The sequence below is a fragment of the Panicum virgatum genome, chromosome 5N (genome assembly GCF_016808335.1).
Source record: "Panicum virgatum strain AP13 chromosome 5N, P.virgatum_v5, whole genome shotgun sequence".
Taxonomy (NCBI): domain Eukaryota; kingdom Viridiplantae; phylum Streptophyta; class Magnoliopsida; order Poales; family Poaceae; genus Panicum; species Panicum virgatum.
In genome coordinates, this window is record NC_053149.1 from 2437867 (window position 1) to 2458391 (window position 20525).

Sequence of the window (20525 nt, forward strand, 5' to 3'; positions counted from 1 at the left end):
CATGTAACAATACGAAGGTATTTGTGTAGTAAGATTTCTTGGTTGCAGTTCTACATGTGTAGGTTGCTTGAATTAGATTGCTCACTGAATGTAGTGTACTGAAAATAGAAGGGTAAGGTAGGTTACGAACCATAAATTCCCGGCTTGCAATACAATTTTGTAAACAATGCTAGGATTACAAAGCAGAGGCCTAAGGCGTTCGTACTACTACGGTAAATAACACTGAGACCTTTGCTGTAAACTAGGTACTTTAACAATGAAAAACAGTGGCATGTGCAATACGGTAACCTCGTGTTGTGACTAAACCTGACATGCCTTAGGAAATATAAAATACCGGGATTACATGATGGTGCTTTACTGAGTGCACCGGGGATATTTTCCCTTCCTAATAGCTTCAGGCCCTGCTTCCTTAGCACGGCGGGCCCTCTCTCGCTTCCTCTCCCTATCAGCTTCATGTTTTTCTGCCTTCTGACGTTCCACTTCTGCAATCCTCTTCTGAATCTCTTCCTGATCTTTCTTGTACTTCTCCTCCATCTGTTCTTCATGCAGCATTCGTTGCCACCTTTCTGCAGCCCACTTTGCTTGACGCCCAACATGGTCCTTATCCTGCTGAGATTGCTCGGTGTCTAACCACTGCACGAAATCACATAGAGGTGGTGGAGTCTTTCCCCAAATCATGTTAGAAGTCATTACCAGATCCGAAAGTGGCAAACTCTGATAGTGTTTTGTAGTACCTTTGCTCGATCATTGACGTAATGATTGGGCACATCATACTCGTAATTCTCGCACATGAAGAACCTCATGCCAAAGTCATCCCCAAAACACTAGATTTCATTAGCTTGTACAAGGATCCGCAAAAGCACATAGGCACCTGGACTCCTTGGGGGACTATTTCGCTCACCTTACTCCGTGGAATGTAGGTGGATCCTGAGGAGGCCATGGTGTTGAGCTCTGGCAATCACAAGTGCGCAATCAGATTGCTAATGTACTGTATCACAAACTGATTGCTAATCTACTGTGTCAACAAAAATAATTACAACATAATCTATTTGTAAAGCATAGAAAAATTTTGGTTACCTGCAGTCGCCGGCTCGAAAATCCGGCAGGGTTTCGTCGCTCTCCCTCTCTTTTCTTGGTTTCTGGAATTTTAGTGATGCAAATGAGGTGTGGGGGGACCAGCCAACCCTTATATAAGGGTGGGGAGCCGGTCACCCTGCTGGCGGTTGATGATACCAGCAATGCAGCCGGTTCACAGGATGAACCATGCACTATTCCTTACTGCAACTGCCCTTGTCACAAGAAGAAGGGCCATGCGCCTTTGGCACCACCGCCTGCACCACCTGTAATGGGTGGATACTGCGGAGAAGGCTCAACGCAGTTTGCTACGTGGGGGTACGGCTACTAGGACTACCCTAGTGCTAGTGACATGCTGCATCATTGTGTTTGTTCTGTTTTTTTTTTAAATTACCTAAGACATGTTAGGTTAGTCCGGAATCTGTTTACCGTTGTTTGCAACGGGTTCTGACATGCCACTGCATGTGTGATGTGTGTTTCATTATCGTTGTATTATGATGTAAAATTTGGTGGTTCACATTACGTAATGCATTTCTTAGTTCTTATTTCTTATCGTTATATTAATTACATGTGTGCTTTTTAATATTCTAGTGACATTAAAAGCTCCGAGGGCCATGTTCGTGCCCAGCAGAGGCCTAAGAGGGTCCGACGCCATTGGGGTGGTTAGACATATTTGATGTTTGTATGTCTGATGTTTATTTGTAATGAGATAGCTGTGGACCGCTTATTTATACATTTCAACGTTCGCCTCTGATCACTCTCGTATTTTCCATTACAATCAATAGATGGTATGTTTATACTTCGATGCTCCATTACGACTAAGTACAATTCAAACTCGACATTATGTATATGTCCAGTGAATGCAAGTTTGGTACGAGACATACATACAAGCATAATACAACATTAACAATACTAAATGTGAATACATCTTAAACCGATGAACATCATATGTTATAGATCATGGCATGAAATCATCTAGGTGTATAATTCGGCAGAGCTTCGCCGCTTTTCTTCTCCTCACCCCTCTCTTTTTTTCTGAATTTTTAGGCTCAAATGACAAAGGGAATGGCGGTGAATGCCAGGGGGGACCCTATCGCCACCCCAACGGGCGACAGACCCCTGTCGTCCCTGGGATGGGCGACAGGGGCCTGTCGCCCGTTGGGGGGGCGACAGGCCCCCCAATTTTTTTTCTTCAGTGACTTCTTTGCAAATTTGAAGAAAAAAATTACATTTGAGCCCTGTCGCCCCCCATAGGGCGACCGGGGTATATTTTTGAAATTTTCCAAAACCGACATATATTTTTGAAATTTTAATTTTTTTTAAATATAAAAAAGAAAAAACCGCCGCGAGCGATTGCGAGCCAAAGCGTCGTAGAAGACCGCGCTAAATCTCTGCAACGTGGGCCTGGAAGCTCTTGTTTATCTTCCTCCGTGAGTTCGCCGCTGGGCTCCTGTTTATCTTCGGCTTGGGGTTTACGACTTACGAGACCGGACCAGTACGAGCATGGGCCTAAATGCCTAACGGGCCCAAATGTGGAAACCCATTTCTCTGTCTACATATTATATTTCCATTATTCCGTGGGTTAAGATGCATAAGAGCAACTCCAGTGGAGTGACTAAATCATCGTGCATGTACTCTCTGAATCGACATGGGGCATACACACAGAGAGAGACGTCTGAAAGAGGGCGCGCCTATGACACGCATGCAATTGTGCAAACAACATCTGAACCCAAGCTGTCGCCTGCTCGTCCCCCACTTCACCGCAACCTGCCAACTGATCATCGAACCTGCGAGCGGCCTTCCCTGTCCCATTCGCCACCTGCGAACGGCGCCAAGCAGCTGTGCACTGTTCCGGTTTTGGCATTCAGAAGAGTCACTTCAGAGAGGCACGGTCAGAGCTACGTGTCGTGTGTCCGTGTGGCGCGCGCCTTTCGCTGGCGTTCAGGGGGAGGGGCGGAGGCAGGATTGAAATATAGGGAGGCAATTTAGATAGGGGGGCACACCTTATTGATGAATAATATTAACAACGAGATTAGGGAGTTTTATGTGAAGTTGAAGCCTGCCCGCCCCTGTCTCCGCCCCTGTTCAGGTGCTGCGCATCCGGGAACAGTCACTGTCCCTTTTTGCCGAAATGATCGGCAGAGAGCACAGCTGCACGTAATACTAAATCCTGCGTACCAACCGTGCCATAATCTTTTGTTTTCTTAAACATACAGTACACATAGAGGACAGTTGGGGCTAAGATACACAGTCCTCCTGTATTGGGGACGTGTAAGCTTTGGTTTGTTCTTTTTCTTATTTTCTACTTCATTCGCGGTTCCTCGTAGAGTGCTATAGCTATCTAGCACATGTCATGGTTTCATCGAATATTTGGATGCCAACTAGAGGGATTAAATAAGAGCTAACAGTTAAACTAGTAGCATAAACTAATTCACGATACGAATCTCATCTATTAAACTTAATAAGCTATTATTAGCACATGTTTAATGTAGCCAAACATTGTCAAAACATAAAGTAATTAGATTTAATGGATTCATCTCGCCAGTTAATCTCAATTTATACAATTTATTTTATAATTAGTATATATTTAATTAATGTTCAAACATTCGATGGGACTGAGACTATAATTTATCACCGGCCTTTCGTAAGAGCAAATATTATAGCAAGATGAAAGCAGACTAAATTCTAGGTGGAGAAGAGAAGGAAGAATAGGGAGATTAAAACGGGCGCTTGGCTCCGCCGGCTGAAGCGGACGCATCAATCTCTGCTGATGGGACCGGGCGAAGCAAACGCCAGCACGCAGCCTGCAGCGGGCGCGGATGCCGGCGCTTGCGCGCGCTCGCAGCCGGCCGGCGGGCTGGTTTATTAAACTTGCTCTAAGGGAGGGCAGGTAAATTGGCAGCATCTGCTCGGTGACAAGGCGTGACACTTTGCTAATTCTGTGGGCTGGTAAAAAAGAAGGGCATTATGCCTGAACTAGTGGTGTGCAATGGACTTTGAAACCATAACACACGCACATAATGCACCTAATCATTGGGTTGTGACGGCGCACTCGCCGCGTGAAGAAGGCTGGTGAACGCGGAGGCCAGAGAGCAACCCAGGTGTCGGACCACTGAAGGGTGCGGGAACTGTCAACAAATAGGCACGACAACACCCGTAAACTTAAACTCGCGGGTGATGTTATGCACCAACACAAAAAATGACCCAACGCATGCATGACGTAGTTTGAGCGTTAGGTGCGGTGCAAAGCAGAGGGAAAAGACCAGACTGGTTGGTCGTCGTCGTCGTCGTCGTCTCCCTAAAAAAGGACTAAGAAAACGACTGGAATGTGTGAACCATGCTAGCTGGTTTGGAGAAAACAGGCAAAAATTTTGACAGAACCAGGCAGGCAGCCAGCCCGTAAAGGCGCCGGCAGGAAACTTGACACACTCGACTTGACAAATACACGCACGATCAGTAGCGATGGATCGATAGATCACCACCGTAGCCGTAGTAGGCCCTGGCTGGCACAGCGAGCTCCTTTTTGTGGCGCCGCTTTCCTCTCCGCCGCGCGCGGCTCATCGTCCTTTTGGCCCCTGGCCGGTCCCGTCGTGCGGCCCGAAACGAACAAGCAAACCGAGGCAGCCTCCGTCCGTCCCCGAGCCGACGCCGATCGCCCGCGGCGCACCAAAATATCTCGCGGCGCGACCTCTCACGTCTGACGTCGCCTCGACGCGGGCCGTGTCGCTCAAGCCTCCCGCCGGCGGACCCCTTTATAAATCGCCGCGGCGCCCCTTCGCCCCAGCGCAAAGCAAGCGCACGCGACCTCGCTCACTTGCTCCGGCAGCAAGCAAAGCAAACCACCACCGGCACTTCACTCCGGTGCTGAGCCCACGGATCCTCGCGCGCACTGCACTGCGCCCGGCCGGAATTCCGTTCCATTCCATTTCTCGGCCGGGTCGTCGGCGAGCAGAGCAATTTGGCGGGCAGGTCCACGGCGCTATGAGCATGAGCTCCCCCAACTCGTGGCTCTTCTCGGACAGCTCGCGGTACAGCACCCGGGCGCGGCTGCTCTTCATGGGGCTCTCCTTCGCCATCGGCATCCTCACCTTCCTGCTCTACCTCGCCATCTGGTACCTCTGCAGCAGCACCCGCCGCCGCCGCCGCCAGCAGCGCGACCTCGGCGCGGCGGCGGGCGGCGGCGGCGACTGCGGCGGCATGAGCGCGGACGCGATCGCCGCTCTGCCGACGTTCAGCGTGGCGCGCGACGGGCCGGCGCTGGACTGCCCCGTGTGCCTGGGGCAGGTGGAGGCCGGGGAGGAGGTGCGGCGGCTGCCCAAGTGCGCGCACGCGTTCCACGCCGAGTGCGTCGACGCCTGGCTGCGCGCGCACTCCACCTGCCCCATGTGCCGCGCCGCCGTCGTCGGCCCGGCCGCCGCCGCCGCCGCCACCAAGCACGACGCCGCCCCGGCGCCGGCGGAGGCGCTGCTGCCGCCCGTGTAATACAGAGCAGCCGTGGCGTGGCCGGCGAGCTGGACCGCCGGCTGGGAACTCTTCAGGCCGAACGAACACACATCATGCAGGCAGCAGCTGGCCGTGGTGACAGCAATATACTGGAGTACTAGCTACTAGCTAGTGTGGTAACCAACTAGGATCATATAGAGAGGCAGAGGCTTAATTACCGGGGGGATTTATTTATTGGTTTGGTTTGGTTCTTGCTGCGTACGTGCTTGTACAAATGCACAGCGATGTTTATGACGTCATCTCTTGCTGCTACTGTTCCGAGCCGAGCTGAGCTGAGCTGAGCTGTTTGGACTTTGTGATTGATGGAACAAGCAATGCAAGCAAGCTGTGGGACACTAACATGCAGCACGCCACAGCGCGGGCGCGTGCCACGACGTCGTGACGGCGGCCATGTATATTTTGTCCCGTCCCGGCCGTTTTCCTCTCGCGGCCAGGAGAAGCTAGGCGGTTCCGTTCCGCCCCACCCCGCGCGCCGCCACTCTACCTTGGCCGTACAAGGTTTGTTATGGTGCTTGACAGGAACCACCGATTCCTTCCCCCTCAAATTTTGGATGGTTGATTTTAACACAGTGTGTTTTATTTTAATCAGGGGCAGTTCAATCACTACACAAATAGATCACCGGTCAGCCCATCGCTGCCTCCTTCCGCCTTTATCCCCAACCGGCGTCCTGAGTGCGTTTCTTGCCCGCCGCCGGCGGCAGCAGCGGCCTGCGCACGGCTTTACCCGGTGGCGGCGGCCTGCGCACGAGGCACGACTCTTCCCCGGCAGCGGCGGCACCCTCCCTCGACCGGCCAACTGCGCACGGCTCTTCAGTATTCCTCGGCGATGCGGCTTGCATGCGTCCCTCCCTCGATCCGTGTGCACGGTTCTTCCCGGCTGCGGCGGCCTGCGTACGGTCCTCCCTCGACCATCCGCGCACGACGCATCCAAACGAATTAATTTACAAACTAATAACCTTCTTCTTTCCTATTCAGCTCTACCTACGCCTTTTTATATGGAGTTTGGGCTTGTACATTACAAACTAATGTACATTCTGGAAGAAGGATTGCGAACCAAGAGGTCAGAGTATGGATCGGATGAATAGCAAGAGCAGAGTGGCTTGTCAACGGTGTCGGAGCCTCGCCGAGCTGTATCCTGCAGGTGGGCGGCATAATAGGCTGATTCTTGCCGGGAGGGCTATGTATGTCGCCGCCGCCGGTGGTGCAAGCTCACCCAGCGCTGTGCCCCCTGCCTTACGCCGGCCCCGCGCCTCCCAATCGCAGTCCACACCTTGACGCTGCGCCGTTTACTCGGCCCCCACCCCTCCCATTCGCGTCGCCATCGCCGGACCTGACATGCAGCGGCGGGGGTGGCCTTCGGTGGTGGTGGTGGTGGCAACAGACAGGGCCGTCTCCAGAAATTCGGGGCCCCGGTGTGAAATGCAAATTGGGGCCCTAATTTTTTTAAAAAATATTTGGTCTAATACTACTAATTAAGATTGAGCAAGTGCTTATATATTTTGTCTCTTCTCATACATTTTAGAACAACTTTCACTATTGCAAAAATAATTTGCAGGAACATTCTATTTTTTTTAGAGACGGTCAAAATGTAACCTGCTCCTACAAAAGGAGCGGGGCTACTGTAGCATCTCACCTGCCCTTAGAAACATATTTTTAGGGCGGGTGACGCCATTACCCGCTCCTAAAAATAGGGTTTGTTTTTAGAGGCGGGTGATGGTGTCACCCGTCCTTATAAATTGATTTCTAGGGGCGGATGACGCCTCCACGCGCCCTTAAAAGCTTTCGAATTAATCTAACCACTGATTAAGCCACTAGGGACGGGTATAATTATTGGATTATAGAACACATAAAATATTTAAGCCATTGTTGATTAATCTAACCCCTAATTAAACCTACATCTGAGATGTTTTCATTTTTAATTTCTGAAAAGGAGCAATGATAAGTGATTACTTACATCTTACTTCGAATATTTTATTATTGACTTATTATCAAATAATTTTTACCAAAGCACCAATTGGTTGGACGGCTAATCTTCAAAATACATGAGTACCTAATGGACGGACTGTGCTAAGTGTCACGGATGAACATACAGACCTATATCTATACTTGGGCTTGGGGCCCCACCTATTTGGGGGCCCTGTGCGAGCGCCCACCTCGCACACCCTCGTCAACGGGCCTGGCAACAGAGATGAACTTGACGCCCGTGCTGCACCACGTAGACGGCCCTGCGCCTCGCCCGTGCCGCGCCGCCATCCCCGAACTAGGGCCATGCGCCGGCGAGGGCCTGGACGCCGGCGGCGACAGCGGCGGCGGAAGCGACAAGGCGAGGACGTGTGTTGACTGTTGAAAGGATAAAGGAAATAAAAGTACTAAAATATCTTTAAGATGATTTTTATAAGTGATTTCTGACCCACAAAGCAATAATTCCTGGCCCACATATTTAGTTCTTTATAACAAGTTCCTCCTCCTTTCTAACCATTAGATCTGTCCCCCTCAATGGCTCCTAAAATCTCCGAGCACTATAAAATTTCTCTGGCCAGCCAGCTCGCCCGGTGCGGCGGAGCTCCGGCGTCCGTCCGTTCCGTTGCACGCATTGGCATCGATGAAACCGCGTGCCCGGCCGGTGGGTTCAATTCGGCCTTGGACTTCCGACTCCGATCCGTCCGTCCCCGATTCCTCTTTTGCTGCGAGAGGCAAAACGGAACCGGCCGGGCGCACTGCCAACTGCTTTATTCTCTATCTCTCTCTGCAACCCCCATCGTCGGAACCAGGGGGGAGATTCGTTTCTTGCGTCGGAGGTCGATCGTAAATCTGCCGCCGGTCCAGACGGAGACTGCTGATGTCCGGCTTACAGCGATCTACTGTCGGTCACGTTTTTTTACGGCAGTTTTCTACGGATGCTTTTTACCCCTTTCTTCGATCGATCACACCTCCCATTCCCATCGATCTTTCACAAAGCCGTCGACGACGCTATCTAGCTAGCTATTCACACTCCTCTCGGGGCTCTTTACTCGTTTTGTATCGCCGCTACGGGATACGAGTAGTTTCCCGTGTTTCGTACATTTTTAGGGGGGCATCTCCGTGCCAGCTGTGGGTGTCTTGCGTATCGCCGCTCACCGTACATTTATGGCCGATCGATCATCTCCGTGCGGCCACTGAGCTCTCCATCCAGCCAGCTCCCCATCATCTCCCTACACTATGATCAACTGGCCGCCGGGCACACTACGTTCATACGGTGGGAGGCGGCAGCTGGCAAAGTGGCATGGGTACGTACGCGTAGACCGGAGATGTACGCAACTCTCGGCGACCGAGTAGCTAGCCTAGCCCGGTACGTACGTATATATACGACGTACGTTGACCGAGGCTCGGCCGGGCCGACTCGCTCGAGGCTTCGAGGCCGGTCGTTCCGTGCGCTCGGTGCTCACCCAACTGCCCAACTGCGTCTGCACGCGCGAACATGTCCGAAGCTTGCACGGACGGGCTGGGCCCGCGATCGCAGAGTGTGGTGCGCGCGCATCGGAAGCTCGATCTGCGACGGCGACGGCGACGGCGATATCGCCGGCCCCGGGTTTCTTGATTCGCCAAGCTTAGCTGGCCGACATCGGTCGGCGACGGCGACGGCGATATTGCTGGTGCTGGGTGCTGGCCGTTGCTTGCCGCCGGCTCCCAGCCGTGGACGGCGGATTGGTTGGCGATCCATCATCGGACGTCAGACAAGCTGGTGGTGAGCAGCAGCTTGCGTCGGAGCCAAGGGAGAACTCAATGCCGCTCTGCTTTTTCCTGCGTCGATGATGCCCGAACGGACCAACAAGCCCCCTTGCTCCTTTCCTTTCTGTTGGGGCCTTACGTCCGAGGCGCATGGGGCTCCTGCATGTTGTTGTTGTTGTTGGAGGGGAGGGGAGAGGGTGAGGCCGCGAGAGCACGGAGCAGTGGGTGTAGCTTTGGGGGACATGAGAACAGGGCACGGCACCTTGGGGTTGAGGGCCGGGAGGTATGGCCCCGTCCATATGGGTCGCGGATTCATATCATTTCCCTGCCTAGGTTTGTTCCAGCAGTAGGCTCCTTGAGAAGGAAAAAAACGTGTTTGCTCCACCTCCAACAGTAGGGTGCCTGCATGTTTCTTACAAGCTCAAACTTTATCACTACTAGGAGTTTTACTACTGGCCAGGCCTGTAGTGGGAAAGTTCTTTTTCCTTCTTTTTTTTGCCACCGTAGCATTTATGGCCAATGTTTCAGCCCCCAAGCAAAGAGTCCTCTGATTTTTATGTTCTGCGTCCCAAAGAGCACTCCTCTGATTTCTTTAGCCGGTTTCAGAAATGAACCTTGCAACTGTTTGGCTTTCAGACTCACTTTTTTCTGAAAACTTACTAACTCCTTTTCTTCTCTTTATTTTTTTTGCAAAAAAAATTTCTTCGTTAAATTTGAGACAATACTGATATCGCACCTCCCGGAAGAAAAAAAACTTGTCTCTTATGTTAATTTCTAACTAGGCGTATAGCCGTGCATTTGCGCGGCTAGTATTAAAAATTTAAAAAATTGCATGTTGTTGTATTCTTATTTAAAAATTATACTATTTTTTACCATACATTACCCTGTTCATTATCGTAAATCACGTCTTATTATTGGTTAAAACAATTCAAATATGATTTACCTATAATAACAATTTGATTTGTTGAGCTTTAATAATATTATGCATATAATTATTTTTATTTTCATTTTATTTTGATTGATTGTTGTTAGCTTTAGTTTTTATTAATAATATATGTTTGTAACTTATACATAGCTAAATTGTATTTCATATTTAATTTTTCATAATGACATTGGTGGGTGATTTTTAATTAGGCACAGAAGTATTTTAGGCTAATTTTATCATAATGTCAGTGATGGGTAATTTTTATTTTTCTATTTTTTTCCCAATTAACGTGGAAATTTCTAGACCTTGAGAGCGAACATGGAGGCTCCGTTTGTTGGCCAAATAATAAGATAATATATTCTGTTTAGCTGGGTGGGTGATGCACTAATGCTAGCTTATGCAAGTTGTTCTGAACACGCATGGGGATGATCGTGTAGGATCTTGGAAAGCCCAACTTTAGCCGAGCTTTATGCCACTATGGTATGATGATCCGCTGTAGGATTGCCATCCTACATCCCATCAAAGTACAGTGACCACGAGCTGAGTTCGTAGCTTGAAGCAGTAGAGCTACGACTGCACACACTCTGTCATGGCGCCCGTATGGGCCTAGCTTGTCCGTGCACAAACCGCCTTACCTACGTACTTCATGTGCTGGAAAAGTTGTTGTGTTGTCGTTTGAGAATTGCCAAGTGGGAAAGCTCCAAGGAGATAAAAGTGAAGAGCCTTTCTTTTCTTTTTTTGTTTCGGAGAACGCTAAAGTGAACAACAGCCTTTGGTGTTGGTGGTCTGAAAATGAACAATATCCTTGACCATCATGCGGTGAAGTGCGACAAAAAGCAGATCATCAACAAAGCCCATCCAGCCCATCATAAGAACAGAGCAGCTTTGTGTCTTTATGTGAAGAATCTTGAGCGACTCATCAGAGCCCTTGACTGAGCTTTCTCCAGCAAAATGTGCTTTGCTGGACTGAGGGTTCAGCAACTAAACAAAGTCACCAAAAGCCTACTAGATGCACGCACTTCCCCTTGGTGCTCTGTTTTTTGTCGTAGAGATTTGGTGCTCTGTTCCGGGCCCTACTCCACTGAACGTAAGAAAGACCAACCAACTGCTCTCAAGTCTGAATCCCAACACTTCAGATAGCCCGCAGCTGCTGCTCTCACGTCTCACTTAGAAAAAAAAAAAACAGTCTAGCAGCATCGATCTGCGGACAACATCGACTTGCATTGGTGGATGTTACTAAGCTGCCGTGCTGATGAAGACGACAGAGAAACGCAGCCGTCCTTGTTCTCACTGAAGGACGCATAGGTTAGGTTGTGGAGAAGGTCAGGTCTGGTCAGGTCAGGAGATCGGCTCGGGTGCCGAGTAGCGTATGTCTATCTCCCCACACCACAGCACACAAGACCAAGAAACGTCCAGGCCGCGGGATGCGCCGTGGATGGAGACGCTAGCTGTTCCCTCAGAGGTGGCGTTGCCTTTGCATCGCTTGCTGCAGCGGGGGATCGATCGGATTCCACATGCCGGTTCCCTATTCGCTGCGGATTGTGCTCTCCGTGGCTTGCACACTCCTCCTCCTTTTTTCCACTTCCACTGTGGATAAGCGACCGGCCGGCTCCCTGATCGATCTCGCGTTGCTTCTTCCCCGAAGAAACGGGACCTCGCTCCCTCCCTCGATGGCGTGCAGATTAAACGGACCATCTGTCCATCTCCGGGCATATCTATCCACGAGAACGAGATACGGATATCTGCTGCACTGCCAGACATATCACATATCCATCACTTGTAGCGGAAGAATTTTGTGTTTGTTTTAAAAACAAGAGTGAAAGATTGTACAGTACCAAACAATGAGGCTCTGAAACTGCCGGGTTTTCGCAAGGCAAGAGAATGGGGAACGTCAGGACGGCTCACAAGTCGCACAAGGTTAAACCCTGGTCGGAATCATATTTCAGCCGTCAGGTTCAGGTCGCAGCCGCTCAAGGATCTGTGTGTCGTTTTGGACGTAGGGGACGAGGAACAGTCAGTCGATGGACATGAACGGATCCGATCGGATGAGGTTGCGGAGGACGTAGGCCGATCGATGTGTTGCCGCGCCACGGAGCCGGCAGAGAGTTCTTGCTCGGCGCGCGCGCGCGCACACAGAGAGCACATGAACCGGAGCACGCGACGAAACTACACGGACGCAGCAGCCGGACGCGGACGCCACACGCGATTCGACAGTTACTTGGTCTTCATCCCCGGCCGGTGCTGCCTGCCGTTCCAGATCGTGCACGTGTCACGGCGGCCTTCCGCCTCGGCATCGGAACCACACCCGTCGACCACCGCGACGTGGGTGGATTCTGGCCCCTGGTGCCGGACATTTTTTGTTTCGCCTCCTTGCAGGCCGAATTCGCTGCGGGCCGGCCTCAGAGACTGAAACGGGCCGGGCCTGAAAGATGCTTCAGATGGGCTGCAGTTCTTCCTTTCTTCCTTCCTTCCTTCCTCATTGCTACGGTTTTTTCTTTTTTATATTTAAAAAAATTAAAATTTCAAAAATATATGTTCGTTTTGGAAAATTTCAAAAATATACTCCAGTCGCCCTCCCATAGGGCGACAGGCCCAAAGTGTAATTTTTTTCCTTCAAATTTGCAACGAAGTCCCTGGAGAAAAAAAAAGGGGGGCCTGTCGCCCCCCCAACGGGCGACAGGGGCCTGTCGCCCGTTGGGGGGGGGGCGACAGGGCCTTTATTTTTTTTTCCATGGACCTATTTTGAGCTATTCGAGCGTGTAGTCGTCATCATCGTCGGCAGGATCTCGGCCGCTAACTCCTACCGCACCTAACTTGTCCTTCATTAAATCACGGAAAAAAATCGCAAGAACTTCCCTTATTTCACGAGTATTATGGAACCCACAAACATAATAAGTTCACATTAATAGTATCTATAGAAACAAATGACAAGTAACCTACCACAATCATAAACATCGGATACAAATAAGCGGTCCACAGCTATCTTATTACAAATAAACATCAGAGATACAAACATCAGATACATCTAACCACCCCTAGGGCGTCGGACCCTCTTAGCCCTCTGCTGGGCACGGACATGGCCCTCGGAGTAGGTGAGAACATCCGGAGACCTCACCTGTCGCTCAGGACGCGCAAGGGGCTGCGGTGTCTGCTGCTGAGAGATCCCAAGTGGTGCTCCTCCTAGCTGTGAATACCCCAAGACATCGGGGTCACCTTGCGCGGCAGGCTCTTCTGGACTCAAGCTGTCGAAGTCGTCTATGGTGAAGGTCTCGTTATCTGGTCGAAATGAGGAAGAAGGTCCGGCGCCCGCATGGAGGTAGAATCCTACGCAAAAATGTGGATGTTAGCGTACGCTCTGTGAAAATGGAACATTTCTAGTTTGACTTCCATTTTCCCTTGAATGCATGTACTCGCCATGGACATCCAGCATTCACACACTTCACCTCATATTCTTTACTGCCAGACTTTACGACTCTGAATTCTCGTTTCAATGAGATTGCCCATAGTCTCACAGCATCTTTTACGGCTTCAATGTTTGGATATGTTGCACCTTGCACTACCTCATTCCCTCTGTACTCCGACTCCTGATTTCGTACATCTTCTGTGACATGACTGCCAAAACCATGCTCTTTCCACTCTTTTGGAAATGAGTACTGATCGTCATCAGATGAGTCCTCATATTCTTCCATCTCTATTGCGGTTTGGTCTTCTGCCTCCATCTCGTCCACAATGCTATGTATCCTCTCTCCCTCATCAGCAAGGCCCTGTGGTCCCATGTTTTGGTTCTCTGTCTCTTCTGACTTATCTTGCTCAACATAATTGGTCTCTCTTCGAATACTCGGAGTTCCTTGATCTGCACAATGTTGGATTTCATTTTGTGTCTTCTCCTGAATTTGAACAAGAATGGCCAGAGGCCACCCACGCTCTAGAGCTGCTTGCATGTACTTCTGCCAGTCATCAATGCTGTGTATCATCATTAATTCCCATAATTCACTTTCTACCTCCCAATTAATAAGAGACTGGACAGTGATCACATGTGTCAACGGATCAACATGGAACCCACGCTGCAGCCACTTACATATGGAACCAAAACTCCTTTCCAGAGGTTTATCTATGCCGCTAGATGTGCACTTAAAGGCAGAAAGATCTACTCCATTTGGCTCATACATAACATTGTATTCACCATAAAATACTTGAAACTGCATCTTGCTCGACATATCTGTATATCACATAATACTTATCGAGTTATACTCTTTACTTCACTACCTTATTCAATAATCCGTAAAAACTAAGTATGAAATTCAACTACAACGTATAAGTATTCATAACTACGTGATGACACTTAAATTCTATACTGCATATGCCAAATTCTATTCTAAATCATAATTAATTTATAAACACGTCTCTAATAGTACTGCAATTGTAATAATAAATGCGTAGAACTAATTTTCTAAACTAATTTACTACTACGTAACTACAAACTAAAGTATCATTAAACTCCTATTTAAATGGTTCTACTATACCACTAATTAAATTAAATTACTCACCCCTACTTAAATTACTCCTACTTGAATACGTATTACTTAAATATAAAAATATATAAACTAAATGTACTAACCTGCAGATCACAAGTGCTGAATCCGGCAGGGCTTCGCCGCTTTCCTTCTCCTCACTCCTCTCTTTTTTCTGGATTTTTGGTGGAATTTTCGGACTCAAATGAGGAGGGAAGGGGAGAGTTGGAGGTTATATAGGGGGCCTTACCCCGGTCGCCCGAGGGGGGGGGGGGGGACAGGCCCCCCCCCCCGTCGCCCGCGGGGGTGGGGGGGGGGGGGCGACAGGCCCCCCTGCCGCGCTCGTGGGCCGGGCCCAGTGGTCGCCCGAGGGGGGGGGGGGCGACAGGCCCCCTTTTTTTTCTCTCCAGGGACTTCGTTGCAAATTTGAAGAAAAAATTACACTTTGGGCCTGTCGCCCTATGGGAGGGCGACCGGGGTATATTTTTGAAATTTTCCAAAACGGACATATATTTTTGAAATTTTATTTTTTTTTAATATAAAAAAAGAAAAAACCGCCTCATTGCTGGGCTCTGAATGCTGCTGCTGCAGCTGGGTTAATTTGCTTCAACCATACAAACAACAGAGTGGCTCATGGTTCCTCCACTCCAAAAAGAAAAGAAAAGAAAAAAAAACAGAAACAGTAGTTGGCTGGCTGACACGCATGATCCAACAGCTGGAGCAGGACCATCCATGACCCCCAAGGGCCAAGGTCCCTTTCACTTGCTGCGCTCGGCCATACAGTGACAGCAGGCGCGCAAGCCCCCCAGCGTTCCGACCCAAGAATACAAGGTTGCCGGGCAGGGCAAAAAAGGACCACAAGATATTGGTGCAGAGCGCGCAAAGGTATCTAGACCTCGGTGGCGCATGCGTGTCCACGGGGCTGCCTGGCAATGCAGGTAGCTAGGCCAAGTGAAGCTGTTGCCTGCTTTACGGTCAGCGCGCGACTACTAGCTAGTACTTCAAAAAAAAAAAAACTGTTGGTAGCGGATCGTGAGCGTATCCGTGCGGCAGCGACGCGATGACGCGAGGATAGATCCAGCCATGTCGAGGCTCGATCGAACGGGAGAGCTAGGGTGGAGGATTCGGGCGCGGCCGGATCGGCATCGGCTAGGGAGCGCACGCATGAATGATGCATGTGCGAGCCCAGCTGTGGATCCGCGGCGGAGTCAGCCGATCTCGGTGAATCTTTCTCCAAGCTCCACCTGCGCGGGCCAGCTTTCCGGGTGGTCCTGCCCCCGCGCGCCGTGGCTCACCCGCCCTAGCTAGCTAGCTAGCTCCTTCGTCCTCCTCTATCCACCGGCCGGCGGGTAAATAATCGCCGCCCACCGGAGAAGGACATGCATGCATGGCCACGCGAACAAAGCTCGATCGAGATCACCGCGCCGGCACAGGGGACCGGCCGGGCGCGTACTCCGGCGCTGCGCATCCGTGCGCGTGATGATCATCCTCGCCAGTCCGACGGACCGGCCGGGTGGCCACTGGGGATCGAACGGAGGACGGGCGGCCGCCATGCGTGGCGTGGTAGCTATAGGTGTCTAGCTAGCAGCTAGCATCGAAGGAGCACCGTGATCTTTCCCTCTTACGGGCGGCCCTGAGGTGGACACGAGAAAGATATGGTGGTTAGATATACGGTGACACGGGAGATTGATGAGCTTGCCATGCATCTCCGAAAGATGCCGCTACCCTTTCCTGGAGTACTCTCTCCGTTCCAAATTATAAATCATTCCAAAAATCTTGGAGAGTCAAAGTTTTTTAAGTTTGACTAAATTTATATAACAAGATAATAATATTTATGACACCAATTAAGTATCATTAGATTCTTTGTTAGCTATATTTTCATAGAATACCTATTTGATGTAAAAAATCTTTATGTTTCTCTCTATAATTTTGGTCAAATTTTGAGATGGTTTGACTTTTCAAGATTCTTGGAATGACTTATAATTTGGAACGGAGGGAGTATGATGTATCTTCCTACCTCCGATCCATCAGCTCTGGATCGATGATCGAATCACTCACTACTCTTGCTTGCATCTATCATACTGAAGAAGCTACTATATACCTCAACTAAAGGGCTCACATTAGCTCATCCTCCACTGCATGGCTTTGGAACGAAGCTCTCTATCTATGAGAGTGCATGCTGGCCGGCCCTGCTCAGACCGTGTACGTACGCAGGATGTGCTCATGGTGATTGGTATGTATGGTATGCATGCACGGATGGCGACACGCTGGCGTCTGTCTACCCCGATGCTGAAATGGTATGTGTTGTGCTGAGATCCCGGCAAGATCTTAACCGATGCGTGCCCGCCTCGTGAGAAACCCTAGCTAGCAGCTACTTTGCTGTGAGATGGACCCATGCATCATGCTTCCTGATCTCTGTCGTCTCAACTTAGCATGGCCTCATTAGAAGCCATGTAATAATGTGATTGTGATACGAGTTTAACAAGCTAGACGAGCTGTCCAATGACAATTGGATGGCTGGCCCAAATGGCTGGATACAATGCTCACAACTTTTAGACAAACACATATCACGGGAAATGGGATCATTTTTTTAAAAAAAGAACAGGCAGGAGTACTAAATTAGAAAGAAGAAAGGCGCCGCATGCCGCACCCAAACAGAAAGAAAATCGCACAACCCCAAGATATGGACCATGTAGTTTCGCCGCATGGACAAGTTGATGTGATGGTCGTCAGTTGTTTTTCGAACTTTTGCAAATCACAAGTCTTATTGGTCTATGATGACGACACTGGTATTTTCTTTGGTCAGTTAATTTGCGCCCCTTCTATAAAAAAGATAGTGCACAGAGCTCTTGCGTGTTCGAACGAGAAACTATGACTCTGTTTGGATCCAAGTGCTAATGAGTAAAAGTGCTAAACTTTAGCGCTAGCGATTCCAAATAGAAGTGCTAGCTAAGACTTAAAAACTTTAGCACTCAACTTTAACCCCTCCAAATAGCTTGTTCCAGCTGCTTGGCACGGGACAGGAGGGCTAATGGTGCGGTGTAACGAACATGGCACCATTTATGCCATTTCGAGTGATTTTGATGATCGTATGACAACGCAATCAATGAGACTAATGGTTTTGTTAAGTGAACATTTCTAGATCCCAGGGATGAAGTAAAAAGGCCATGCAAAGCAAAACACGAAGAAAGAACTCAAAGAAACGCTGAATTGGACGAGTTCTACTGAAATCAGTAGCATCGGAAGAACCGATGCCTATAGCATCGGTGCATCCGATGGTTGTCGGAAGATCCGACGCCTTGGCATTGGTGCAAGTCTGAGCGCCTCTGGAGATCAAGTAAAGAAACAAGTGAAGCACCGGTTGAACCGACGGTCTAAGAAGGGGCATCGGTGCATTGGATATACTATGTTCCAGAGACGATGTCAAGCACGCAGGAGCCAAGTCTTCAGCACCGGTTGAACCGGTGGTACATCGGAGCAGAGCACCGGTGTAATGACGTCAGCAGAAGAGAGGAGTCCAACGGCTAGTCCAGTTGCTGTTGTGACCAATTGAACCGATGCCCATAGCATCGGTTCATCCGATGGTCTCTGGAGTCGCTGCAACTGTGTCAGCAAGACAACGGCTACTTCAGTTGCTGTGAGTGACCGGAAGTTCCGACGCCTCTTCACATGAAGTTCCGATGCCTACGCAGAATTCTGCCAACGGCTACAAACGGCTAGTTCGACTTGGAGGCCTATATATATGTGCTCCTCCGGCCATTTGAAGATTGCTGGAGTCTCAAGACATCTCATACACATCCAAGAACATCTCCAAGCCATCCAAAAGCATAAAGATCAAATCCTTAGTCCTTAGCACAAGCTTTGTGAGTGTTAGTGCTAGGTTAGCTCTTGAGTGAGTGATCAAGCAAGGTTTAGATCCTTGTGTTGTGGTTCTAGAGTGAACCAACATTGTATCTTGGTGCGCCGGCTATCCTTGGAGCTTTGGTGGCTCGCCGGCAAGTCAACGACCCTCCGACTTGGTGTGGAGCGGCGTCGACGACATTGTGCAGGGGACGGAGACCCCTCCTTCGTGGGCAATCTCCCTTAGTGAAGATCGGGATCAAGGTGACCGTGATTGTGTTCACGGAAGAGACTTGATTGCCGGGAAGCGATACTCTTCGTGAGTGCTTCAACAATGTGGACGTAGGGGCGCCTTTGTGGAAATCCGAACCACGGGATAAATCCTCGTGTCGAGAGTTCGCTTTCTCTCATCCCTCCTTTTAAGCTTTCGCATTTTATATTGCAACTTGTGTGCTTTTACTTTCTTAGTGTAGTATCTTGTTAGGATTGGCTATAGATTGCAAAACTCTTTGGGATGAGGGTTTCACACTAAAGTGAACCGTAGTTGCACATCTAGATAGCTTGATCTAGTTTAAGTTTTGTGCAAACTAGTTGGAGCCATATGTTAAGATTTTAATAGTGCCTAATTCACCCCCTCCCCATCTTAGGCTAGAGTACCCGATCGCTTTCATGCGGTAAAGTTTAGCATTCAACTTCAACCCCCTCCAAACAGGCCATATATATAGAGGCCACATGCGGGCCATATATCCATCTATCACGTCATTGCTTAACCCACTGGACACGATTATGCTAGAAATAACTCTGTCCTAGACTCCACAAAGCCTCCCAAATGTGTTACATCTGATGATGAGCGAAACAACAACAACAACATACTCGCAGAACTCGATCCATCAATTCTCCACAAAGGAATGGCCAAACTCCTCCCTAAGCTAGCTACTTGCAACCTGGATCACTTAATTAGTACCTCTCAATTCTTCTAGGATTATTTGAGACCCTACCTGATGAGCTGCTGTCGGCTGTCACTATCCCATTCGATCGTATCAGCGCTAGCTCCCTAGATTCAGAGAGACGACGCGCAACAGAAACGAAGCAAGTTGAATGCGCCGAGACGAGGCAGCAAGCATACATGATACATGTCCCGTGCCAAGCAGCTGGAACAAGCATCCCGTCCCCCAGTTGTTCATGATCTGCCCGGCCACCCCCCTGATGAATCGATGTAGGTTAGGTCGCTCACATGGACCTCGTGCAGTGAATGGGATTCAAGGATCCTCTGAACCGATCGCTTCAAGTGGTTGCAGCCTTGCACTTGCAGGGAGGGAGAGAGAGAGAGAGAGAGATAGAGAGGCCAGCAGGGGGCCTAGCCTCAAAGAGGGGGCAGAAAGGAGCTGCGCGCGTTGCCAATCCGAGCGAGATGCCCAAAACGAGGCGGGTGGAAAGCTTGGGGGAGATCAGGACGAGATCGTGCTGGAAGCGCGTCCTGATCGGAGGAGATCGCAGAGAAGCTACTGTGAAAGCTCGTGCGCTTTGTCCTGGCGCGCTGGGATTGTTTTGGTCGGCCCCAACCTCGCTCCCCAGATGGGGAAACTGAACATTGGGGCTCTATTATTGTGCCCTCTGAATAGAAACCTTGGCAGGCCAGGGGACCAGATTAGGTGCTCCGATCCTTTGCTTTGTTCATCGATGATGAACGCAGAGGATTTTCTGATCGGTGAATTTACATGTGGAAGACTGGACGGGGGTTTCTTTGCTGATGCAAATTGGCTTTTGGTCGTTGGATTCCAAGCAATCCGCTTTCGAGGCTGTTGTTTTCTACTAGGTTCCATCAGGCGGACAACTATTCTTGTCATGGCCGACCACCCCTTGGCAAGTTTCGCATTTGTGCTTGCCTAAAAAGAGGCTCTTGCAACGTGTAACCTAACCACTCGCTGCCTGTAAAATTATTTTAGCATTCTTAGTTTCACAAG

At 49.7% G+C, this 20525-nt stretch overlaps 1 protein-coding gene across 1 annotated transcript; it reads left to right on the forward strand.

The window, feature by feature from the left end:
* Positions 1 to 4549: 4549 nt before the first annotated feature.
* On the forward strand, positions 4550 to 5871 carry LOC120671941 (E3 ubiquitin-protein ligase EL5-like). Its single transcript, XM_039952209.1, has one exon. It carries the CDS (start codon positions 5056 to 5058, stop codon positions 5554 to 5556), a length of 501 nt encoding a protein of 166 aa, XP_039808143.1. The 5' UTR covers positions 4550 to 5055; the 3' UTR covers positions 5557 to 5871.
* Positions 5872 to 20525: the final 14654 nt, after the last annotated feature.

Bases quoted from the DNA above. Each gene is read 5' to 3' on its own strand.
- LOC120671941 (XM_039952209.1), top strand. From the start codon at position 5,056: ATGAGCATGAGCTCCCCCAACTCGTGGCTCTTCTCGGACAGCTCGCGG.